Source organism: Syzygium oleosum, unplaced genomic scaffold (assembly GCF_021117445.2).
Source record: "Syzygium oleosum isolate NSW1041296 unplaced genomic scaffold, Sole_v2.1 Sole_v2.04, whole genome shotgun sequence".
Lineage (NCBI taxonomy): Eukaryota > Viridiplantae > Streptophyta > Magnoliopsida > Myrtales > Myrtaceae > Syzygium > Syzygium oleosum.
The window spans coordinates 12,262,880-12,284,843 of NW_026607488.1; the positions used below are offsets into that span (position 1 = coordinate 12,262,880).

A 21,964-nucleotide genomic window follows, 5' to 3' on the forward strand; every position below is an offset into this window, starting at 1 on the left:
GAAAAATAGATGTTTGTTAATTTTTATTATTGTGTGTTTTGCTTTCAAGGCGCTCAAGGCCATGTTTTGTTGAAATTTTCCACTCAAGGTTAAATTGATCTACATGACATTTTTTTGACTTAGCTGGTTGATGTTTACTCATTTAGTTGTGTTGTAAATGGACTTCAAGAATGGCATGTTGTGCATCTTGTGATATTGAGCTATTGTGATCTCGACTTAAATTGAAAAGTTTTGTAAATGCCTAGATTGTGTTTAAATGATTACCAAAAGGTATTGTTGGATCTTGGATGGGAAAAAAGTGAAAATGGTATAACTAGACCTAAAAGTGGCAGTTAAGTAATTTGTGACATGTGCTAGGAGGAATTTTGTAAAATTGGCAAAAATGAAAGGGCTCTTTGAATACTGTTATTTTTTGTTTGTGGATTGTAAAGTTAGATCACACATATGAAATCAAACCGATTGATGTCATGTATGTCCAGTACAATTAAAAAAAAAAAAATCTCAAAGGCTGCTAAGAGATGTATTAATCTCACCTTGCTAAATGACATCGATGAGAGTAGAAAGTAGAGGAAATAAAGGGTCATAACAATGATGAGCATAACTTGGTTTTCTGTAGTGACAATCGAACTTGGGGTGATGGGGAGAGGGTATCTAGGATAGGAGAAGTAAGAGACAAGCTGGAGACAAAGCAAGATAAAAAACAAGTGATTTCAAGTTCTAGAGGAGAAAGCATTGAGGATGATGAAGAGGATTCAGACGAAAGCTGAAGGTTGCAGGTCTAGTGATGGAGGGGATGAGAGAATGGATGGTGTGGATGATGAGGAGGATGCGGTTGATATTGATGAATATTATAGGTTATTCTAGAATTTAGAGATTGGGATTATGAAGCATATTGTATCTTCACAGAAAGTGAAGTCCCACCATGTCTTTTGGTAACGCAAACCCTCAATGGTGGCTGCATTAACCTTGGGAGCAAGCTATACTTCAAAATAGGCAGAGGCTCATCTGAATGAGCCGTTCTCTCATGGAATAAAACTGCTATTGAGGCTACTAACGCGGGAACTCTGCATAACAAGCTGATTAACAGCACTCGAATTTTCAACTTAGAGGAAAACTCCATTTCTTTATTGCCGGTAGTTCTAGGTGGTGATGTTCTTGAATAAACGACACCCATTAATCCTACTCTAGCAAGCAGTGATTCCCCAAATTGTTTGTGAGCTAATCTCCTCCAAGATATACATCTCAAGACCCTTTCACATCAGTTTTCTTCACCAAAAGATTCTCAAGCGGAGTGCCCGCTGCCGCTTTGGCCGCATCACCATCTCTTGTCTGCAGCAATTCGAGGCCACCACGCCCTGGAGGCTTAGGTCCTTTGTGGGGATGACAAGTCAACCCCCTAGAACAAAGACAGTTGATTTACCAGAAACGCTTTGTGACTATCATACCTATGAACCGAAAGCATAGAGTTGTGCTTCGCAATTCCGTCTCCAAGTTTCTATATCTCAATCACTGTTATTTGACTGTATTAATAACTTTACCTTCTATTATCATTGATGCCGAACACGAACTAAAAACCAAATGAAGTTATCTGGATAAGAATAATAAATATTGTCCATGAGATTCTAGACCTACCTTAGAACATACGATAAATCAACGGAATGCCCTTTTCTGAATACTATTATGTTAAATTACGTATACAGTGAGTGCATGAAGTGAGCCAAATTGTGTAAGAGAGAGAGAGAGAGAGATCTAAAGCAGAAATATAAGAAATGCTTTGCAGATTTGTGCATGACATTAAGGGGGCCAAGCGATCTCCAATGATCATATTCACGAATAGCGAAATCTATCTATCTACATACTTTAATTTACAATCTAATCCACTACACATACCTACCCAAATTGATGTAAACTCCCATCTAAATATTCACTTGCAGCTCCGAAAGAACAGATCTCCCATGTTAATTAGGCAAATAGCCTGGAAATTTGATGCACCAGTCACTCCCTCCCAAGGCCAGCAAGTTGCCCTGAAACAGGCACCAAGCAAGGAGCTTTTACTGCAGCCGTGTGGGCTTCGATTCTGTGAAGCCACTGAGTGCTTGGATTCAAAGAGGCCCTGGACCTATCCCACAAGTAGAGGAGATTACTGTTTCCTCCACTAGCTAGCTGTTTGCCCGAGGGCGACCATTTCAGCCCGCAAACTTCTTGGTGATGTACCCTGGAGGTTTCGACTATGTGGGATCTAATTCTCACGTCATTGTTGGTGATCTTACAATCCATGTCTCCTGTCGTGAGTATGTGACTGTATCAGGCCAAGGAACCAACTCGGAGAGTTGATGGCCTCCTCTTCAAGTTCTCAGCTGCATGGAGGAAACGAAAATAAAAGCTAAATAGGCAGCCTGAATTAGAACCCGTCGGCCACAGATGAAACACTAATGCTATCAAAACAACGAGCAACCATCTTACCTGTCTTTGAGGAGAGAAATCCCACAGCTGGACATGAGAATTTTGTAAGCCAATGGCAATATGCTAACCATCAGGAGCCCAGCTCATGCGTGTGACAAGACTATCCTCGTTATTGAAGGTGACCAGTCTTGAAGTAGAGCCACTGGAGGCATCACACGAGTACACCGACTCCGAGAGAGCAATTGCTACCACATTCTTGGCACCCCAGTCCAGCAAGTTCAAGTAATAATCATCCAATATATCAGGGGCATCAAGCGTCCTCTATCACGTATATCAATTAAAAAAACGAAAGCAGTATGTTCATAGCTGTGGGTGAGAGTTAGCTTCGCAGTATTAGGTCTACCGGGGATGGCGGCTTGTCCTCCAAGGCCAAGATTCAGGATCGGCTCATGTTAAGTGCCTCTGTGAGAAGCTTCTGTAACGCCTCACTCCATAGTGAACCAGACTTCTTCCACTTCTTCCCTCCAGTAAACACGGAACGAGTGTAGTCGAAGTCCATAGCTGAGCAGTTCGGGATGAATCTATCCAACTGTGGTCAACAACATATCACAGAATTTTAAGGAAACAATTCTGTCAGAACCTTCATTATAAACAAGAGAAAAAAACAAAACCACTTCTTAGTGGAATTAATCTTAACTTTTTTTTCTTTAAATAAACATACATGTAAACTTCTCTGTCTGCGATATATTGTTATCGGAGAAAGGTGACAGAGTACTAAGGCCTGTAAGTAGACACGTTTCGTGCATGTCACTCAATAACAAATGGAATAAAAGCCTAATTGAGAATTTCCATTGAAACTCAGGTCTCAAAACCCATTTCGTGCAGAATATCTACTACCAAAAAACCACAATTCTGAAAAATCTCTGTATATGATACAAAAGAAAAGACTCGAGCTATTCTCGAGATTTCTTCCTCTAGAGGTATTCTTGGAGAGGACCCCGAGACGGATGCAGAACCAATTCTTCGTGGTGCACTCTTCTTTGATCGTTTCATATCCATGCGATGAACAAAGAACAACAGGCGGTTGCTGAGGGGTTTGACAATTACAGGTGAGATGTTCACTCCGTTTCAATGAACAATCGTCCGTTACCTTCAAACCCAGCCTTGTGTGTATACAATAATCAGTTCTGCAGTGCAAAAAAGGCACATTGCAAAATCCAGTAGCTTGGATTGAAGAAAAAAGAGTCAACACAATTAGCTTTAGGCTGCAATTTGATTTTCCGAAACTCTTCACAAGTGGGAATAGTACAATTAAGCTCCCAATTTCTCCCCTAACAAGCCATGAACCTATGTCTCTATTCGTCTACATAGTTTGAGTTCCAGAGTCAATCCTCTTATTAAGACACGACTATGCTGCCACGTATCCACTACTTCTAGAAGCTTGTATAAAATGATTACAAGGATACAACTGTATTGCATGCCACTTAATATGTGAAGCAGCATGAAGCTTTTGCAAAGACTAAAGCATTGCCAGGCTTGCCATACGAACCACTGACACTCCTAAGACTTTTAGGTAGTTTTCTCGCCCTACTTCAGATCCTCCTAAGATTAGCAGATAGACAAAAAAAAAAATCATTCATCCATCTTTAAATCCTCTTAAGAATAGATCCAACACCTGCAGATTAACAGATGAACATACACATGAAATGTAAAATCTGACCTTGTTACTTCATTTAATTCAAATAACTGGCATTGGGATGTATGTAGGACTGTTTTGGAAAGCCATTTTGGATAAATAACCCACTCATAGCTTTAGATTAAGCACGTGAGAGAAATAATCTCTCTCTCTCTCTCTCTCTCTCTCTCTCTCTCTCTCTCTCTCTCTCTCTCTCTCTCTCTTATGAAGTAGGTAAGATAAGAATAAAAACCCTAACGGATGTCCAAACTCAAGGCCATTTGCATTTGCCAGTGTGATGAAATGTCATAGTGCAATCGTGAATATGATGAAAATGAGCATCGATAATATGGAAATTGAACATGATTTTAAATGCCTATGGATGTCCCTTGAATCTTCACGAATAATTACAGTCAAACACGCTGATCCACGTCTTTGAAACAATGAAATATTAATATCCATAAGCATGATATAAAGCACTATAGCTAATTCCAAGGGGAAGATCTGGTGAGGACCATATGTTAGCACATTAATTGGAGAAAAACAGATGCAGCAAACTTTTTCTCAACTGTCTAAGATGTCTAGGACTAGGAGCTCCATGTTCTAAGGTCATACTGCTAATGGTAAAAAAAGGGGAAGGAAAAAACAAAGGCCATTGACATAGCAATAACATACCTTTAACATGGATCTTAAGGTTTAAAGCAGTTGCTTTAGGACGTACAGAACACAAATGGCACTGCACAAGATAAAAAGACATCCTTCATTAGCTAATGTTTACAAAATTGAAATGTTTACTTTGATTATCATATGGTACCAGGAAGTAGGAAGACTACTGATGCTTGTAAAAACAATGATCTTCTCGAGTTTAAAAAAAGTAGCTCGATCTCAGGTAGAAGTAGAACCTTTGGATTCATTTGGACTTAAAAACTATTTTCTTACATTGCAGCAAAAGTAGAACGTATGTTTCATACATGAAACTATATCTTAAGATGAACATAATAACAAGACTTAAACCTAGCTCCAAGTAAAGTACACGAAATCCAACATCGAGAGGGGTTCCAGATAAAAGTTAAAGCCTAAACCATGTCGAAAACATCGGAGTAGAAAAATAGAATTTCATCTCCAGACAACTAGCACAAGAGTAAATGAGTTGATGAGTACAGAAGCCCAAATTCCACAAACCATTCCAAAAATAGAAAGGCTTCCGGATTACTTTTTATACATCCAGATTATATATATATATATATATAAAGAATCAATAAAACTTGATGAGGAGTTTTAAAAGAAAAGGACAACATCAATTGTCTTATGGAAAAAGAGGACTTCTCAATGATGTCCAAGGAAGCAATGAAACGCCACATTCATCTTACTGAGCCTATCGTTGTTGTGAACTTTGCGCATAATAATTACCAGAAGATGAAGAATATAAATCATAAGAAACAAAAGCCTTCCATGTTCCAACCATGACATACACGTTATTTTAGATTTATGTTTAGTAAAAGGAAACCTCTTGACAATCAAAAGATCGTGAACATTAAAAGCAAGCATAAATTGAACTGCACAACTAAATCGCAAGCTTTGTGGACTATGAGGTTGTCTTTAAAGCACATGACAATGTCCAAATACCGGCAGAACGTGGAGGCCGTCAATGCTCAAAATAAATAAAACACGCATCAAAGTCAACTAGTTCTACATCTCGCCCATGCCAAAAGAAGAAATACATTGCACTGGCCCAACCATTTTTTCTTTATTTTAAATTTTTGAGAAAATAATGCACAGGCCCCTGCATTCTGATTTTCAACATAGTTCACACCGTCAATTAGATAAAAACTAACCCGATCGAACATTATAGTCAATGACTTTGCCGGAGTACATTCACCACACCTATTCTTCCCAAAAAGAGTTCTGGGCCCTTTTCTTTAGGTGAGTCAACAACAGTGAAAAGTAGGTTCTCTCTCTTCATTATCTGCTACAGCAATTCTTCAATCGCCCATGTTGGGTGAACTCCATGTCCTTCTGCTACCACTTGTTTTATCAGCTTGATCTTTTCTGCCTATATCTGTCACATAGTGAACATCCTCATTAAGTACCATCCTTAAGACGGGCAAGCTGGTTGCTTGTTGTTCTGATAGCAATAGTGTTTCGTCTTTGGCTGACGGGTTCTAATTCAGGCTGCGTTTTTTGCTTTTTATTTTTGATTCCTCTCATGCAGCTAAGAACTTGAAGAGGAGGCCATCAACTCTCTGAGTTGGTTCCTTGGCCTAGAACAGTCACATACTCACGACAGGAGGCATGAATTGTAAGATCACCAACAATGATGTAAGAATTAGATCCCACATAGTCGAAACCTACAGGGGACATCACCAAGAAGTTTGCGGGCTGAATGGTCGCCCTCGGGCAAACAGCTCGCTAGTGGAGGAAACCATAATCTCCTCTTCTTGTGGGATAGGTCCAGGGCCTCTTTGAATTCAAGCACTCAGTGGCTTCACAGGATCGAAGCCCACACAGCTGCCATAAAAGCTCCTTGCTTGGTGCCTGTTTCAGGGCAACTTACTGGTCTCAGGAGGGAGTGACTGGTGCATCAAATTTTGGAATAGGTGCACGGGCGCATGTCTGAATTTGGCAGACACTAGTTCTCCGGTGTGCGCGCCGCTGTGGAGCAAGAGCAAGAGGGAATTGCTCAGAACCAGCTATTCTTTGGAAATATCCATCTATGCAAAGGATGGCGGAGCTAACTGGACACACATCTAGAGTTGTGTTCCTGGCATAGGTACTACTTGTATGCTTATCATAGTCATTCGCAATTCGGTGCAAATACTTTTTGAAGTTTGCTTGTTGAGTTGATTGTTTTGCTGATTCTCGTTGCCACGTACTTGTTTAGCAGTCACCAAATGGATGCACGGCGGCATCTGCAGCAGGAGATGAAAGATTAATGTCCTGGCAAGTATTTGGGATACCAGAAGTGGCCAAGCCGACACCCAAGACCTCTTCCGCGCCATTTGCCGACTGGCGCTTCATCCATTGAAATCTAACAGATTGACTAGTACACAAAATTTTGCCTCTTCTTCCCAGAATTTTTTTCACGCTATTTGCTTAACCAACACTGGAGATCCTTTCTTTCGGAGCTGCAAGTTAATATTTAAACGGGAGATTACACCAATTTGGGTAGGTATCTATAGCGGATTGAATTGTAAATTAAAGTATGTGAATAGATAGATTTCACTATTCGTGAATGTGATCATTTGAGATCAGTCAACCCCATCAATGTCATGCACAAATCTGCAAAGCAATGCATATTTTTCTGATCTCTCTCTCTCTCCCCCCTTATATACATGAAATGTAAAAATCAGACCTTGGTACTTCATTTATTCGAATAACTGGCATATTGGTATGTATGCAGGACTGTTTTGGAAAGCCGTTTTGGGTAAATAACCGGCTCATGGCTGAAGATTAAGCACATCGCAGAAATAACATCCCTCTCTCTCTCTCTCTCTCTCTTTCATGAAGTCAGTAGGATAAGAACAGAAACCCTAAGGGGTGTCCAAACACAAGGCCATTTGCATTTGCTAGTGTGATGAAATGGCATAGTGCAATTGTGAGTATGAGATGATTGACCATCCCTAATATGGGAATTAGACATGATTAAAATGTCTATGGATGTTCCTTGAATCTGGAAAAATGATTACAGTCAAACACACCAATCAACATGTCTTTGCAACAATGAAATATTAATATCATATGCTTGATATAAAGCACTATAGATAATTCAAAGGGGAAGATCTAGTGAGGACCATATGTTAGCACATTAATTAGAGAAGAACAGATACAGCAACCTTTTTCTCAACTGTCTAAGATGCCTAATACTAGGAGCTCCATGTTCTAAGGTCATGGTGCTAATAGTGAAAAAAGGGGAAGGACAAAACAAAGCCATTCACATAGCAATAACATACCTTTAACGTGGATCTTAAGGTTTAAAGCACTTGCTTTATGACGTATAGAACACAAATGGCACTGCACAAGATAAAAAGACATCCTTCATCAGCTAATGTTTACAAAATCGATATATTGGAATTTACTTTGGTTCATATAGTACTAGGAAGTAGAAAGACTACTCATGCTTCTAAAAACATTGACCGTTTTGAGTTTAAAAAAGTAGCTTGATCTCAGGTAGAAGTAGAACCTTTGGATTCATTTGGACTTTAAAACCATTTTCTTACATAGCAGCAGTAGAACTTATGTTTCATGCATAAAACTATTTCTTAATATGAACAAGATAAGCAGACTCAAACCTAGCTTCAATTAAAGTAGTTGAAAACCATTAAACAAAAGGTATTCCAGATTAAAGTTACAATCTAAACCAACGAGAACATCGGAATACAAAAAAATAGAATTCCACATCCGGATAATTAGCACATGAGGCAATGAATTGACGAGTACAAAAGCCCAAAATTTACACGAACCATTCCAATAATAGAAAGGCATTCAAATTACTATTTATACATCCAGATTACATATATATGGTGAAATCAAATCCAACTAATATGGAAAGACGACTTCACAGTGATGTCCAAAGGAAGCAATGAAACGCGACATTCATCTTATTGAGTTTAACATTGTTTTGAACTTTGCACATAATTATTAACAGAAGAGGAAGAAAACGAATCATAAGAAACAAAAGCCTTCCAAGTTCCAACCATGACATACACAAGCATAAATTGAACTGAACAACTAAATCGCAAGCTTTGTGGACTATGAGGTTGTCTTTGACGCACATGACAATGTCCAAATAACTGCAGAACATGGAGGCCATCGATGCTCGAAATAAACAAAACACACATCAAATTCAATTTGTTTTACATCAAGCCCATGCCAAAAGAAGAAATGCATTACACTGGCCCAACCATTTTTTCTTTATGATAAATTTTTGAGAAAACCATCCACAGGTCCATTCATTCTGATTTTCAACGTCGTTCACACGGTCAATTAGAGAAAAACTAACCTGATTGAACATTCTAGTCGTCTGAGTACGTTCACCACACCTATTCTTCCAAAAAACAGTTCTGGGCCCTTTTGTTTAGGTTCGTCAACAACAGTGGAAATTAGGTTATCTCTCTCTTCATTATCAGCAATAGCAATTCTCCAATCCCCCGTGCTGGGTGAACTCCGTGTCCAGCTGGTGCCACCTGTTTTATCTGCTCGATCTTTTGCAATCTAGATCTATCACACAGCGAACATCCTCATTAGGTTTCCATCCGCTGAGCTTTTGCTCTCATCCATTAAGCCACTGCTGCAAGCAGCAACAGCACATCTTCCTTCTTATCATAAGTTTCCAAAATGAAACCCTTCAAAGATGTTCAATGCAGGCTGTTCCCCACTTAGGTTTTCCATCCGTTGAGCTCTTGCTCTCATCCATTAAGCCACAGCTGCAAGCAGCACCAGCACATCTTCCTTCTCATCAAAATTTTCCAAAATAAAACCCCTAAAAAATGTTCCATGCAGACTGTCCCCCCAAACCCCCCTCACTAAGAAATTCTTTCAACGTTGCTCCAACATGAGAGATAAAAAAGATCCAATGACCAGACATATATCAGTTCCAAGATATAAAATAAAGAGCACATAGCTTAAAAAAAGAAAGTATTCTGTATGTTCAATGGGTCTGTAAGCAGAGGTTGAAAGATGCGTGATACAATGTGATTTCCAACTTCAAGCCACAAACCAAGGAAATGTAAGCCTCAACGTGCGAATGTACGAAGTAGAAGATGCCAAAAGCCAACGGTGCAGTAGTGACCTACTACCCTGCATCTCTAAGAAGACCAGTGACGTGAATTTTAAGGACCCGGCAAGAAAAATCGAGTGATCTTACGTTCACCGAAGGGAAAAACAAGAATGTACCTGCCACTTTGCTGTACCCAAAAGTAGTTTGGAGGTCCCCTAGGGAGATCATCCTCGAATCATCAGGTGATGATGCTACTCTCATCTCCCTTAGCCCCGCCCCATCATGCTCCGCATGTTGATTCTATAAGAGAGAACATGCCAACTGCATTTGCCCAGAAAACAGCGGACACGACTAAACAACAGGCAAGCAGGACAGCAAGAGTGCGTGCTCGTTAGCATAGCCTACACAGTCTCCAAGCAATCGACGCATCGTAAGACAGAGTCTCTCTAGTTCATCAAACCGCCACAATCGAATGGAAAAGAAGATCGGGACGTACCCATCGGCAGATTCGCGGACCTCCTCGGCCGCACAGGAGATGAAACCGTCCTTCCCTCTTCCCTTCTTCTTCTTCTTCGCTGAGAAGAAGCGAAGAACGAAGAGAGAAAAGCAAATGCAGAGAGACTCTCTTTCTCTCTCTCTCGTTTTATGTTTTTTTTTTCTTTTTATTTTTTTTCCCTGTTTCTATAAAAGAAATAAATTGTTAAAATTCTATATTAAGAAAAATTATTATCACGATGAAAATTGCAAATATAGCCCTCGGCAATTTCCCAATTTTTTGGAGAAGAACCAATTATCACAAATTCACAATCTGTGAAATTACGGATGTCCCCATATGTGTAGTTTAATTGATATAATAATATGATAATTGGAAAGTGAAATGTAAAATGTAAATCTTATGATAAATTTACCTCTTGAAAATAGTGGAAATGATTGGAAAAGCAATAAATTGGATTTAAGAAAGAAAAAAAAATTGCTTCTAACTTCAATTAGACTGAAATTAATCGGTTTAGCAAAAAAAATGAAAGAAATTCATTTTTACTCATAATAAATAGTGTCTTTATATAATCTTTGTGCTTATGACAAGATAGCAAACATTAGCTTTTTTGTGTGTATAGAGCAAAAGGAGAAAGTGGCAAAAATTCTTCTGAGCTTACAATAAATTCTCCTTCGGAATTGGGTTACTACTCCATAATTGAATGATCTGTTGCATTGTTAAATAACAAAATGAAAAAAAAATTCTCGATTTCATAAGGTACTGAAATATTTAATTTTAATCCCTAGAAAAAATTGAATTGAAATAAAATCAAAACTAAGAAATAATAAACCCCAATAACCATGTTTCATGGAGGACTAAAATATTTTGACTTGCACGAATTCAAAGTTATATACACATATATGATATCTTTTAAAAAAATTAAAAATTAGAAATAAAATTAAATCAAACCTTGATAGAAGATGAAGATTAACACTTGATTAAACGTGCCAAATAGTAAAAATGTAGACCTAACTTCAGAGTAAATTTTGCTTTCAACTATGAAGCGTGCACAAGTAGTGTGGCTAGTATAGTGTAAATCACTAATTGGTATAAACTCTTATGATATGTAACTATGTCAACATAATGGTAAAGTCATTATATCTAGCAAATAGCTCCATCACAATTCGGTCAATTTTAGAGTACATTTCTCTTAGTGTAAAAGACAGCATAATTTTAGTTATATTTGAGTAAAAGTGGTAATAGTATTTAGTAATTTTGAGTACATTTCTCTTATTGAACTTTAATCTTAAAAAAAAAAATTCTTATCTGTGCAATGTTCACGAGCATGTGGCGAGTATATTTTTGTAAATAATCGCTAAGCATAATACATATAGTCTTTCGTGAAAAAAATGATATTTTACGAAATTTAATTATTAAGATCTACAGTTCAGTAAAATAAAAAAGAGAATGTTAATTTGCATCATGTATCTTACGTATATTGATTTCTACATTACATTTTAAGATTCCCTATTATTGTATTTTTTTACTTATAGAAAATCACCAATTACTTTTCTTGACTAATTAACTATGGTGATGATTAGAGAATATTAGGGTGCGTTTATTTCACGGAAAGTTTAAGATTTAGAAATCTTAAACTATGGTGATGATTAACTAATCGTAACCATAATTTAAGATTAATTAACTATGGTGATGATTAGTTACATTGCTTAGAAAAATTAGTCAATGAAAAATATTTTTATAATGAACAACAATATATGCATAAATAAATATATTTCATTTATTCATTTTTATGAGCGATATAAATAAATATTTCTTTTGGAAAATAATTTCCAAATCTTGAATTTTTCATAAAATAAATGCACCTAGTTTGAATAGTCAGATTATGTTCAGACTGGCTGCTTCTGCTGATTCTTCTTGCAGGGTAATGCTTGAAGTATGACAATCTTTGATTCAAAATTTGGTCGAATTGTTGCAAATAGTAGGAAGTCTAATCTCCTTTCAAATTCAATGCAGTCAAATAGTTGAGGACATTGTATAAATTTGTACTTTTGAAAGTTCATTTGCAACAACCATAACAACTAAAGAATCATCCTTATAAAACTTCAATTTGGAATATCACATGTATTGATGCTGGGTAGTTCCATGAAGCGGTTATTTCTGTGCTACTGCATTGCTGAACAATCAGCTTTTAGTATCTTTATGAATTTCATCATCGTTACCCTTAGTCTGGAATAATAAGCAGAGAAAGGTGATTCTAACTGACCTCAGGGATGTGAACAGTGGCGTGCAGTAATGTAGGGCTTGATCACATATTTTAGGCTGTACAAGACATATTATGGCGTCTAAATTTGGGATCGCTGTCTGGGACTTTCGAAGTAGAAGGTAGGATTAGCTAAATGTTCTGGTACTGAAATTTATAGTGCAACGTGGCTTAGATGATCCATCCCCCATGGTTTTCTTTTTCTCCAGCTCAACTTAATTCTTCCAAATGAGGTACGTTCCTTTATTTGCTGCCCTCATTTCATTCTTTGTTACTTCAAATGATTCATAGTGCATTTGGTCGCTCTATTTCGTAGATCTCTTCTTTTCTCTTATACCTTGACCATTTTGATTTCTAACAAGGAATTTTCTTGCACCTAATCTGCTGTTCCTGCTGTTAATATCAAAACATTGCAGCATTGGATTGTTTGGATTTATCTCTTGCTCCCTCTGCTAATATATTCCTATACATTCGGCAGGTTCGCGGTTATGGTGCCAGATCCCAGGCTTGATAGCTCTTATCATGATTCGGCGGACCAAGTATTCAAATCTCTGTTGGATTTCAATCCATCAGATTGGGGTTTGCCCTCCTTTGACGAAGAGAAAAGCTGAGAATTCATCTGAAAGTCAGACGATATGCAACGGCATCTCATGTCAATTCATTTACGAAAGATGGAGGGTGATTGGGGGTTATACTTTTTTTGGATTACCAAAATGCCATTTTTCCCGCAGTGCTAGCAATATGTTGTCCCAAAGCAATATCGAGCTCACATGTGAGAATCATGTTCTGGATGTGGAATGCCCATTTGCTATTTAACAAGATGACTAGTCTCCATTAATTTGACATGAATTGGCCTCAGTTGTTTGAAACAGGTGCTTGCTCTGTGAATAGGTAACAGAAGCTTTCGCAATGTCATGGACTCGTTCTTCATTTCCACCACTAGCAGGCACCGAAACCTATCGTCGGAATGAGTGCCAAGACAGCAAAGCGAATTGGCTTTCGCCGGACAAGAAGATAAAAATAAATTTGCAAATTAAAGGGTGCCGTTTCATTTGATTTTGGTGGCATGTTTAGAACCCAAGAACGAACTGACGCAGATATTCAAGAATCAGTCACAACTCAAAAGCAACAAAGCACACAGTCCACAAGCATCTAAGCAATTGAACAGAAATTGAAGGTCGCGATGTACACGTCGGTGGATTCATGGGCCTCCTCGGCCGCAGAGGAGATGAAATGGTCCTTCTGCCGCTATTCGCGACCCCAATTGCTTCAAGCTCAAGCTGAAGCTTCCCTCTTCCCTCTTTTCTTGTTCTTCGCCGAGAAGAAGCGAAGAAGGAAGAGAGAGGAAATGCAAAGAGACAGAGGGGGGGCCAAATGATGAAGACTTCTCCATTTTATGTTTTTTTTTTAATTTTTTTTTTCTATTTTTCCTTCTCTGTTTCTATAAAAAAATTGTTTAAATTCTATATAAGAAAAATTATTATCGTGATGAAAATTGCTAAGATAGCCCTCGGCAATTTCCCAATTTTTGGAGAAGAACCAATTATCATACGCTCGTGGGAAAAAATTGGTGAATGGTTGATATAGTCTTTTTTCGTGAAAGAAATGATATTTTGCGAAATTCGATTATCAAGATCTGTAGCGTGTTAAAGTAAAAAAATGGAATGTTAATTTACCCCCCTGTTATTTTATGGACATTGATTTCTACATGATATTTGAGGTGCCCTATTATTGAAGTTCTTTATGTATAAAAAAATCACCAATTACTTTTATTGATTAATTAATTAGATTCATGATTAGAGAATATTATGGTGCGTTCATTTCACGAAAATTTTAAGATTTGGAGAACATTTTTCAAAAAATAATTAGTTATATCACTTAAAAAAATCAGTCGATAAAAAATATTTTTATCATCAAAAACAATTTATGTGGGACTATTTTATTGGATGATGTAATTTATTTATTTTTGTAAGCGATATAACTAAATAATTTTTGAAAAAAAATTTCAAATTTTTAATTTTTCGTAAAATAAACGCACCCTTAAGTGGGGTTTTCTTCTTCTTACTGTTGAATGAAAAAGTAAAATTGATCGATAATTTCATGGGGAGTGACGAGTCGCCTTAGAGAAGGAAGAAAGGATAATAAATTAACAAAATATTTCTATTTAATTCTTTTTTATTTTTTTCCGTTTTCAAAAATTCGGGAGAAAAAGTCATAAAATAGACTTTCCAAATAATTACCTCGGATTACCCACGCGCCTTGGTCGCGTCCGACGAACGCGACGAAGGCCAACCCGCCCCTGATTCAAGATCATCATCTCCCTCTTCTTCTTCTTCTTCTTCATCTCTCTCTGTCTCTCTCACCTGCGAACTAGCTCTCCCTTCTCATTCTCAACCTCTCTGCTCTCTGAAATCTCTCGCTCTCTCTCTCTGTGTCGGCGCCTCTGATTTGAGGGCACAGCGAGAAACAGTGACGACGAACCATCATCAACGCTCGGTCCCTCTTTGTGGGTCTTCTTCTCTCCTTTGAAATTTCCCTTCTTCTTTTCTCTTTCTTTTGCAGGATTTCGACCCAGCTCCTCTGCTGCCGGGACCATGGCTTCACCGGGCGAGAAGGGTTCTCTGGATCCTTACCAGGAATACCTCCACCAGAAGAATTCTCGAGAAAACGTAAGCTTTTGGTTTTTTGCTTTTTCATCGTTTACAGAGACCTTTTTTTCAGAATTGTTCGTTTTCTGGTTATGAATGTTCTGCGGATGAAGGGTTTTGATGGAGACTCGAGTTGCAATGCGAGTTCTCTAGGGCTATTTATTTCATGATGCTATTGAGTGATATTTGCGAAATTATACAGGGCTTCTTACGACTTTTCTGTCGCCATTCTCTTATAACATTCATCGCAGACAGAGAGAAACCATACGGTACTTTTCTTTGAACAAAACCAGAGTTATGATTAATTCCCTCTTCTTTTACGAGGATTTACAAGCAATTTTGCCATTTTTTTCTTCTTCTTCTTGTTGGTAAGTTCCAAATAGAATTGTTTCCTTCTAATTCTGTGAATTTTTTTTTTTATCACAGTTGGATAGATTCATCCCGAACCGCTCAGCTATGGACTTCGACTACGCTCGTTCCCTCTTCACTCTAGGGAAGAAGTGGAAGGAGAAGTCTGCCGTGATGTCAACATCAAGTGACGCGTACCAGAAATTTCTCGCGGATGCACTCGACATGAACCGATCCCGCATCTTGGCCTTTAAGAACAAGCCGCCAAGCCCGGTAGAGCTAATACCACAAAGCTGGCTCTCACCCGCTGCTTCCCAGTCTAAATCCGCCAAGCCCTGTCGATCGATACCCAAGGTAGCCTAAAATTCATGCCTATTACTGTTTCTTCTATTCGCTACGTAAAACTTGACAACCAAGTTAGCATTTGTTTCATGGAACATAAGTATGTACTGGCTTTGCTTGTGCTGTCAAAGACAGTAGGGTTTGTGTTTTGACATATTTTCTTTGGTTTGTCGATTGATAGACCTGCCAGAGGATGCTTGAAGCCCCTTATATATTGGACGATTATCACTTGAACTTGCTGGACTGGGGTGCCAACAACATGGTAGCAATTGCTCTTTCGCAGTCAGTGTACTTGTGGAATGCCTCCAACGGCTCTGCTACAGAACTGGTGACCTTCAATGACGAGGAGGGTCCTGTCACGAGTGTGAGCTGGGCTCCTGATGGTCAGAATATTGCCATTGGCTTACAAAATTCTCATGTCCAGCTATGGGATTTCTCTGCTCAAAGACAGGTAAGCTGGTTGCTTGTCGTTTTGATAGCATTAGTGTTTCGTCTGTGGCTGACGGGTGGGTCATTATTCAGGCTGCGTTAATTGCTTTTTATTTTCGTTTCCTCTCATGCAGCTGAGAACTTTTAGAGGAGGCCATCGACTCCGAGTTTGTTCCTTGGCCTGGAACAATCACATACTCACGACAGGAGGTATGGATTGTAAAATCAACGATAATGATATAAGAATTAGATCGCACATAGTTGGAACCTACAGGGGGCATCGCCAAGAAGTTTGCGGGCTGAAGTGGTCGCCCTCGGGAAAACAGCTGGCTAGCGGAGGAAAGGATAATCTCCTCTACTTGTGGGATAGGTCCAGATCCTCTTTGAATTCAGGCACTCAGTGGCTTCACAGGATCGAAGACCACACGGCTGCTGTGAAAGCCCTTGCTTGGTGCCCGTTTCAGAGCAACTTACTGGCCTCGGGAGGGAGCGACAGGTGCATAAAATTTTGGAACACGTGCACGGGCGCGTGTCTGAATTCAGTGGACACCGGTTCTCAGGTGTGTGCGCTGCTGTGGAGCATGAGGGAGAGGGAATTGCTAAGCTCTCACGGGCTTACTGAGAACCAGCTCATTCTTTGGAAGTATCCATCTATGGGAACGATGGCAGAGTTGACTGGACACGCATCTAGGGTTCTGTTCCTGGCACAGGTATTACTTGTATGCTGCTTATCATATTCATCCGCAATTCGGTGCAAATACTTTTGAAGTTTTCTTGTTGAGTTGATCGTTTTGCTGATACTCGTTGCCGCATGCTTGTTTTGCAGAGTCCGGATGGATGCACGGTGGCATCTGCAGCAGCAGATGAAAAATTGATGTTCTGGCATGTATTCGGGATACCAGAATTGGCTAAGCGGGCACCCAAAACCTCTTCTGAGCCATTTGCCCATTGGCACAGTATCCGCTGAACTCTAACAGATTGACTGGTGGTCATAATTTTGCCACTGCTGCCCAAGACCAGGCTATTTGCTTAACCAACATTGGAGATGTGTTCTTTTGGAGCTGCAAGTTGATATTCAGACGGGAGATTGTCGCGTAAGTGTAGCTGCAAACTGATTGGCCATATATATTCAATCTCAAAATTGCTCTTTTTTCTCCATTTAATGTCCGTCTCTTGTTTGGATTGGCTGGAGACCACGTGGCACGTGTTGATGATTGCAGTAACTCTTTCAAAGAAGGAACTGGACACATCGGCTGTTGTTGAGTTCATGGTGTTCTTCTCTTGTCATTGATTCTTCATATTGAGAGTTAGACATATTAAGAGCTTGGTGCTTTATCCATCATAAGGCGCAAGTGCCCTCTGTTGCAGGTATCAGCCTCCATTGCCTGTTGAGATGGTGAAGACATCATCAGAGCTGTATTCTGAGGGAAGTACTTCAAGAAATCATTATGTCGCTATTGTCTACCAATGACTGTTATGTTGTTTCTCTAGGTTTCTTCTAATTATATTCCTCATGTAAATAGGCAGATCACCTAGTGGGCGAGGACGAGGTTGCGGCGGCAGAGGAAGACCAAGAGCTAGAGGTATTGCATTCACAAAACTGAACATTTTTTTAGATCACATGGAAGGCTGTGTTTTAGATATAGGATCTTGCATCATGGTTAACTAAATTGTTGTCATATTCTGTTGTAATAGCACCAAAATGCTAATGTACTCCTTTGAGGAGTATGCCGATGGGCACATACCCTCTGCTGCATCTGCAATCCTCTAAATGTTTGCTTTCTGGTTCCAACCTATAATATTGCTTGTTTCAGGGAATGGCTTTGTGAATTCTGAGTATAATGATGGAGGTTGGGGCTGCAACCAGGGTTATGCTAGAGGTAGGGTCAAGGAAAGAGGACATGGTTTTTGTGGCTGCGGAAGGGGAGGATATAATGGACCTCATGCTGATCCACAGCAAGACAGAGGATACAATCAAGAACCACTTGCTCAGGAGAGGAGGGTTTAATTGGCCGATACCGGCGGAAACGAACAGATAGCTCAATTTAGAAGAATTGAAGGTGTAATTTTTCTTCTTTATGGTTTGGTTTGAGCATGGCATGCTCATCGTTTTGTTTTACAGTTACTCGGCTTCCTCAAAGAAGGAAGTTTGTGGTTTTTACTAGATGATCTTGTAATGCCATCGAGGACTATCTTAGCTATTTCCTGTATTAAATGGTCTCTTTCATTTTGTGATACTTGCTCTCTGTTCTGTTAGAGACTCAAATAGCTAGAGAAAGCTGTAAAAAGTTGTGTTCATTCGGGCTAGTTCTCTTGTGCTATATTTGGATGGAATAATGAGAAAATAACAAAATGGACAAAAAAAGAATTAGTGGATATAGTAGACGCGCTTTGTTATTGGACATCCATCAACGACAAAAGCAAGGGCAACGATACCAAGCTCCTTAAATTATGGCACAAAGTAGGTGCGTTTTGTGCCATAGTCTTTTCAATCGAACTTTTGAATGTTATAACTTGAGTGATATCGACGAACTTTTTGCCAAAAAGTCTGACAGGGGCATCAAAATATTTGACCCTTGAGGTTAAAATTTTGCAAAAATTATGATAATTAGGTGATCGATTTGAAGTGTAGGTGTTAATTGTTCGATTTGAATGAGGAAAGAAAAAATAAAAAAACCTAATTGCTAGTTCGTAGTATTAGCCAACTAAACTTGCTACTTTGTTGAATTTGATTTCTTGAATTAGAAAGCCATATAAATTTGGGAACCCCAAAACTAATGTGAAAAATCACGCAATGTCAAAGTTTTTGTTTTTACTAATTAATTGCTTACTACTCAATTAATTTCTATGTTACTGAGAATGACAATAATCGCATCGAACCTTACCAAATTATACCAGACTTGATAGAACTTTTCCGTTTTGTTTTCCTTCTCCAAAAGAGACCAAACTAAAGAAACCACGATTCCCAATCCGACGAACATAGATTGGAGTTCTTTTCGTTGCTGCATTAGATTTGTGTAACGATGAATTGATGCTCCCAACGATTTTTTAGCATAGATTGGAACCGTAATCGAATTCATCTGCGAAAACTCGCTCTAGAAACGTAGAATGAGTCGAGCACTTACGGTTTCAATACAGGCTAACCTTTAAAATAAACTTCGAAATCACGAAACCGAGTACGAGTAGAAAGTGAATTCATTCGATATGTACTCGTCACGTGACTTTATTCAACTTCAATCTCTGTTCTCACCAATTAAATAGATACCGGGTTAAAAAGCCCAAACCTGCCTTGTCACTATGCAGTATGCACTCGTAGACATGTTTTTCATCGTTGTTGGTTTTTTACTATCGATGAAAACAAAGTAATCTGTCAGAATATACATATTTTTTTGCCAGACTGGTACGGAGGAGGCATAGCAATTGAATTCGAAATCTCGGGATCTTGATGAGGATATGTCTACCACTAATTATGCTAAATCTGCGTTTCCCAATTAGTGTAATCTGCAACATAGCCCAAGTTAAGAAAAAGAAAACATCAGTAAGAGTTTAGCTACTGCAAGCTGCCAACTGAGGTAAGAATCTCCCGTGACGTGAAGAAATCACGTCATTGAGGGGGCACCATCCATAATGGAAGAAAAACTAGAAGCGCTGAGAAGCATCCACCTTAATACGCAAATTAATTACTGACACAAACATTACATAAAAGAGTTGAGGCAGAACAAGATCAGTCTAGAAGAGAACGTGACATTTTTCCATGAGGTTTAATTGCAAAATTTGATTCATGTTATCGAGTTTTCATCTTCTTCACAATGTCATCTAGATATACACGACTTCCAAAGGCTTCTGCAAAACCAAAGCAGACGTTTTAGGTGGATATGAGTCTGAGTGCCCGTGCTATGCACATGCACTCTTGTTTCGTCCAGGTGCCCTTTTCCCCTTTCCAGCCAAGTTTTGACCGTTGTCACTTTTATCACCTCTTCAGACCATAGATCTTTTTTATTTGAGAAAAGAGAGACAATTGATCTTACATCTTACCAGGACCAAAGTGCTGTCCACTACAAGTTGATTTTGTTTTCATTTTCATGAACACTTGACAATCTTAAGGATCACGCGGGCACCCGCAAAATTTTAATGTATTCAACTCCAAAATAGGTGCTGCATATTTTTTGGCTGAACATGTTATCTTCAAAATGGAGACATGATGTTTAACATTTCTGAATATAATCCATTGATGCGGAACTCTGAGTCCAAAATAGTCAGCCCTATAAGGATCGAGATTCAAACGGGACTTACAGCAAATCACAACTCAAGAAGAATACATTCCTCGAAGCATCACATCTCCCTAAGCATCAAGATGAAGAGAAGAATTGCGTCACACCATTCAAAAGACAGGCTTGCCAAAATTCAAAACAAATTCATTCACTCAGCGTTCAGTACATTCTTCACAAGAAAAGACCTTATTCAGAGACTCTACTAAGGCCTACGCTAAGTAGATAGGAACAAGAATCCAACTATAAAATAGGAAACACACAGTAAAAATGGAAGCTCGGTAAAAAACAAATAGTACTCAAATCTTAGTAGATAGAAGAATCCTAATCCTTTAAGCATTCTTATTTAGGTTGTGGATTGATGGAACCATCCATCCTCACCAAAACTAGGTAAAAACATTAGTTTGTGGCCACAACCACATTTTGATTTTGTGGGAAGTCTCCAAACATGTCAGTGCACAATGACTCTTAAGATCTCACAGAAGCAACCGAAGATTCTTACCCTTTTTTGGGCTTGTGCTTGGAAGTCTATAAGAAAGAGGTGGAGTTCTTTCATTCACTGCATTAAATTTGAAATTGGAAGACGAAAGAACAGTTTTTTGGCATGACATGCGGTGTAGTGAATCGCCTGTTATATTCTTTTCCCTACTTCATTCTATTTAGTAGCCAACTAGCATGCCGTGGTTCCCGACTATGTGTTTAGAGGAGGAACCATGTGTTTAGAGGGTTTCCATTTATTGGAACCCAGTTTGCATTAGAAATTCTCATTATCGGGAGGTTTCCTCACTAACTCCCTTTTGGCTCTTTATTCATTCGAAATTCGTGGTTTAGAGTACGACAAGATGGTGTGGTACCCAGCAAATAGCAAGACATTCAGTGTTAAATCATTTTATTCTATCTTGGGGAATTTCTCCCCTCGTTCATTCCCCTCTAAAGCAATCTGGCTGCCCCATACTCCTTAAAGGATTCCTTTCTTTTGTTGGACGGCAGCTTGGAACAAAATTCTTACAATTGAGAATCTCAGGAACGAAATTTTATTCATGAACATTCTATGTGGCCAATCATAATGGATATGCCAGGCTTATGTATGTATGTACATGAGATTCATTTATCAGAGGAGCCTCTTCAAAGGAGGAGAAAGCTTTTCTTGAACTATGCAAAAAGAAAAAAAACATGAAGATAAGAACTAGAGGATTAGCATCAAGTAACATCAACACTCAGATGGAAGTCATACTGTAGAATAAGAAAACAAACAAATTTGTTAAATGTCACCATCTATTACAGTAGTCCTTCCTGTCCCCTCGTCAAGGGGAAAAGTAACATCGGTGATTCTTTTAGCTTTATTGAAAATGATACCTCGAAAGGATACCTAGTAAAGG

At 38.7% G+C, this 21,964-nt stretch overlaps 2 protein-coding genes and 2 pseudogenes across 8 annotated transcripts in view; 2 read left to right on the top strand and 2 right to left on the bottom strand.

Annotated features, from left to right (window-relative positions):
• Positions 1–1,750: 1,750 nt before the first annotated feature.
• On the bottom strand, positions 1,751–6,051 carry LOC115679311 (cell division cycle 20.1, cofactor of APC complex-like; annotated as a pseudogene).
• Positions 6,052–6,370: 319 nt separating this feature from the next.
• On the top strand, positions 6,371–6,848 carry LOC115679364 (cell division cycle 20.2, cofactor of APC complex-like; annotated as a pseudogene).
• LOC115679316 (uncharacterized) overlaps positions 6,595–21,964 on the bottom strand; it is a 28,107-nt gene continuing 12,737 nt past the window's right edge. Inside the window, exons 2-3 of the mRNA XM_056310794.1 lie at positions 8,029–8,089; positions 6,595–7,203 (exon numbers count right to left, since the gene is read on the bottom strand). Coding sequence (XP_056166769.1) covers positions 8,064–8,089 — 26 coding nt within the window. The 3' untranslated portion in view covers positions 6,595–7,203; positions 8,029–8,063. The remainder of the gene's footprint in view (positions 7,204–8,028; positions 8,090–21,964) is intronic.
• Positions 14,918–18,554, top strand: LOC115666098 (cell division cycle 20.1, cofactor of APC complex-like). 7 transcript variants are annotated; one of them, XM_056310771.1, is made up of 7 exons: positions 14,918–15,219; positions 15,625–15,900; positions 16,070–16,339; positions 16,452–17,036; positions 17,144–17,587; positions 17,686–17,900; positions 18,013–18,554. In XM_056310771.1, exons 1-5 carry the CDS (start codon positions 15,145–15,147, stop codon positions 17,282–17,284), a joined length of 1,347 nt encoding a protein of 448 aa, XP_056166746.1. In that variant the 5' UTR covers positions 14,918–15,144; the 3' UTR covers positions 17,285–17,587; positions 17,686–17,900; positions 18,013–18,554. The 7 variants fall into 7 exon arrangements, with proteins under 7 accessions (XP_056166746.1, XP_056166745.1, XP_056166747.1 ...); XM_056310770.1 differs by having other exon boundaries at positions 18,132–18,554; XM_056310772.1 differs by having other exon boundaries at positions 17,144–17,411; positions 17,538–17,587; positions 17,686–18,554.

Coding starts and splice junctions, on each gene's coding strand:
- LOC115666098 (XM_056310769.1), top strand. CDS start 15,145: ATGGCTTCACCGGGCGAGAAGGGTTCTCTGGATCCTTACCAGGAATAC. Junction 15,901..16,069: donor CCTGTCGATCGATACCCAAG/GTAGCCTAAAAT, acceptor GTCGATTGATAG/ACCTGCCAGAGGATGCTTGA. Junction 16,340..16,451: donor ATTTCTCTGCTCAAAGACAG/GTAAGCTGGTTG, acceptor CCTCTCATGCAG/CTGAGAACTTTTAGAGGAGG.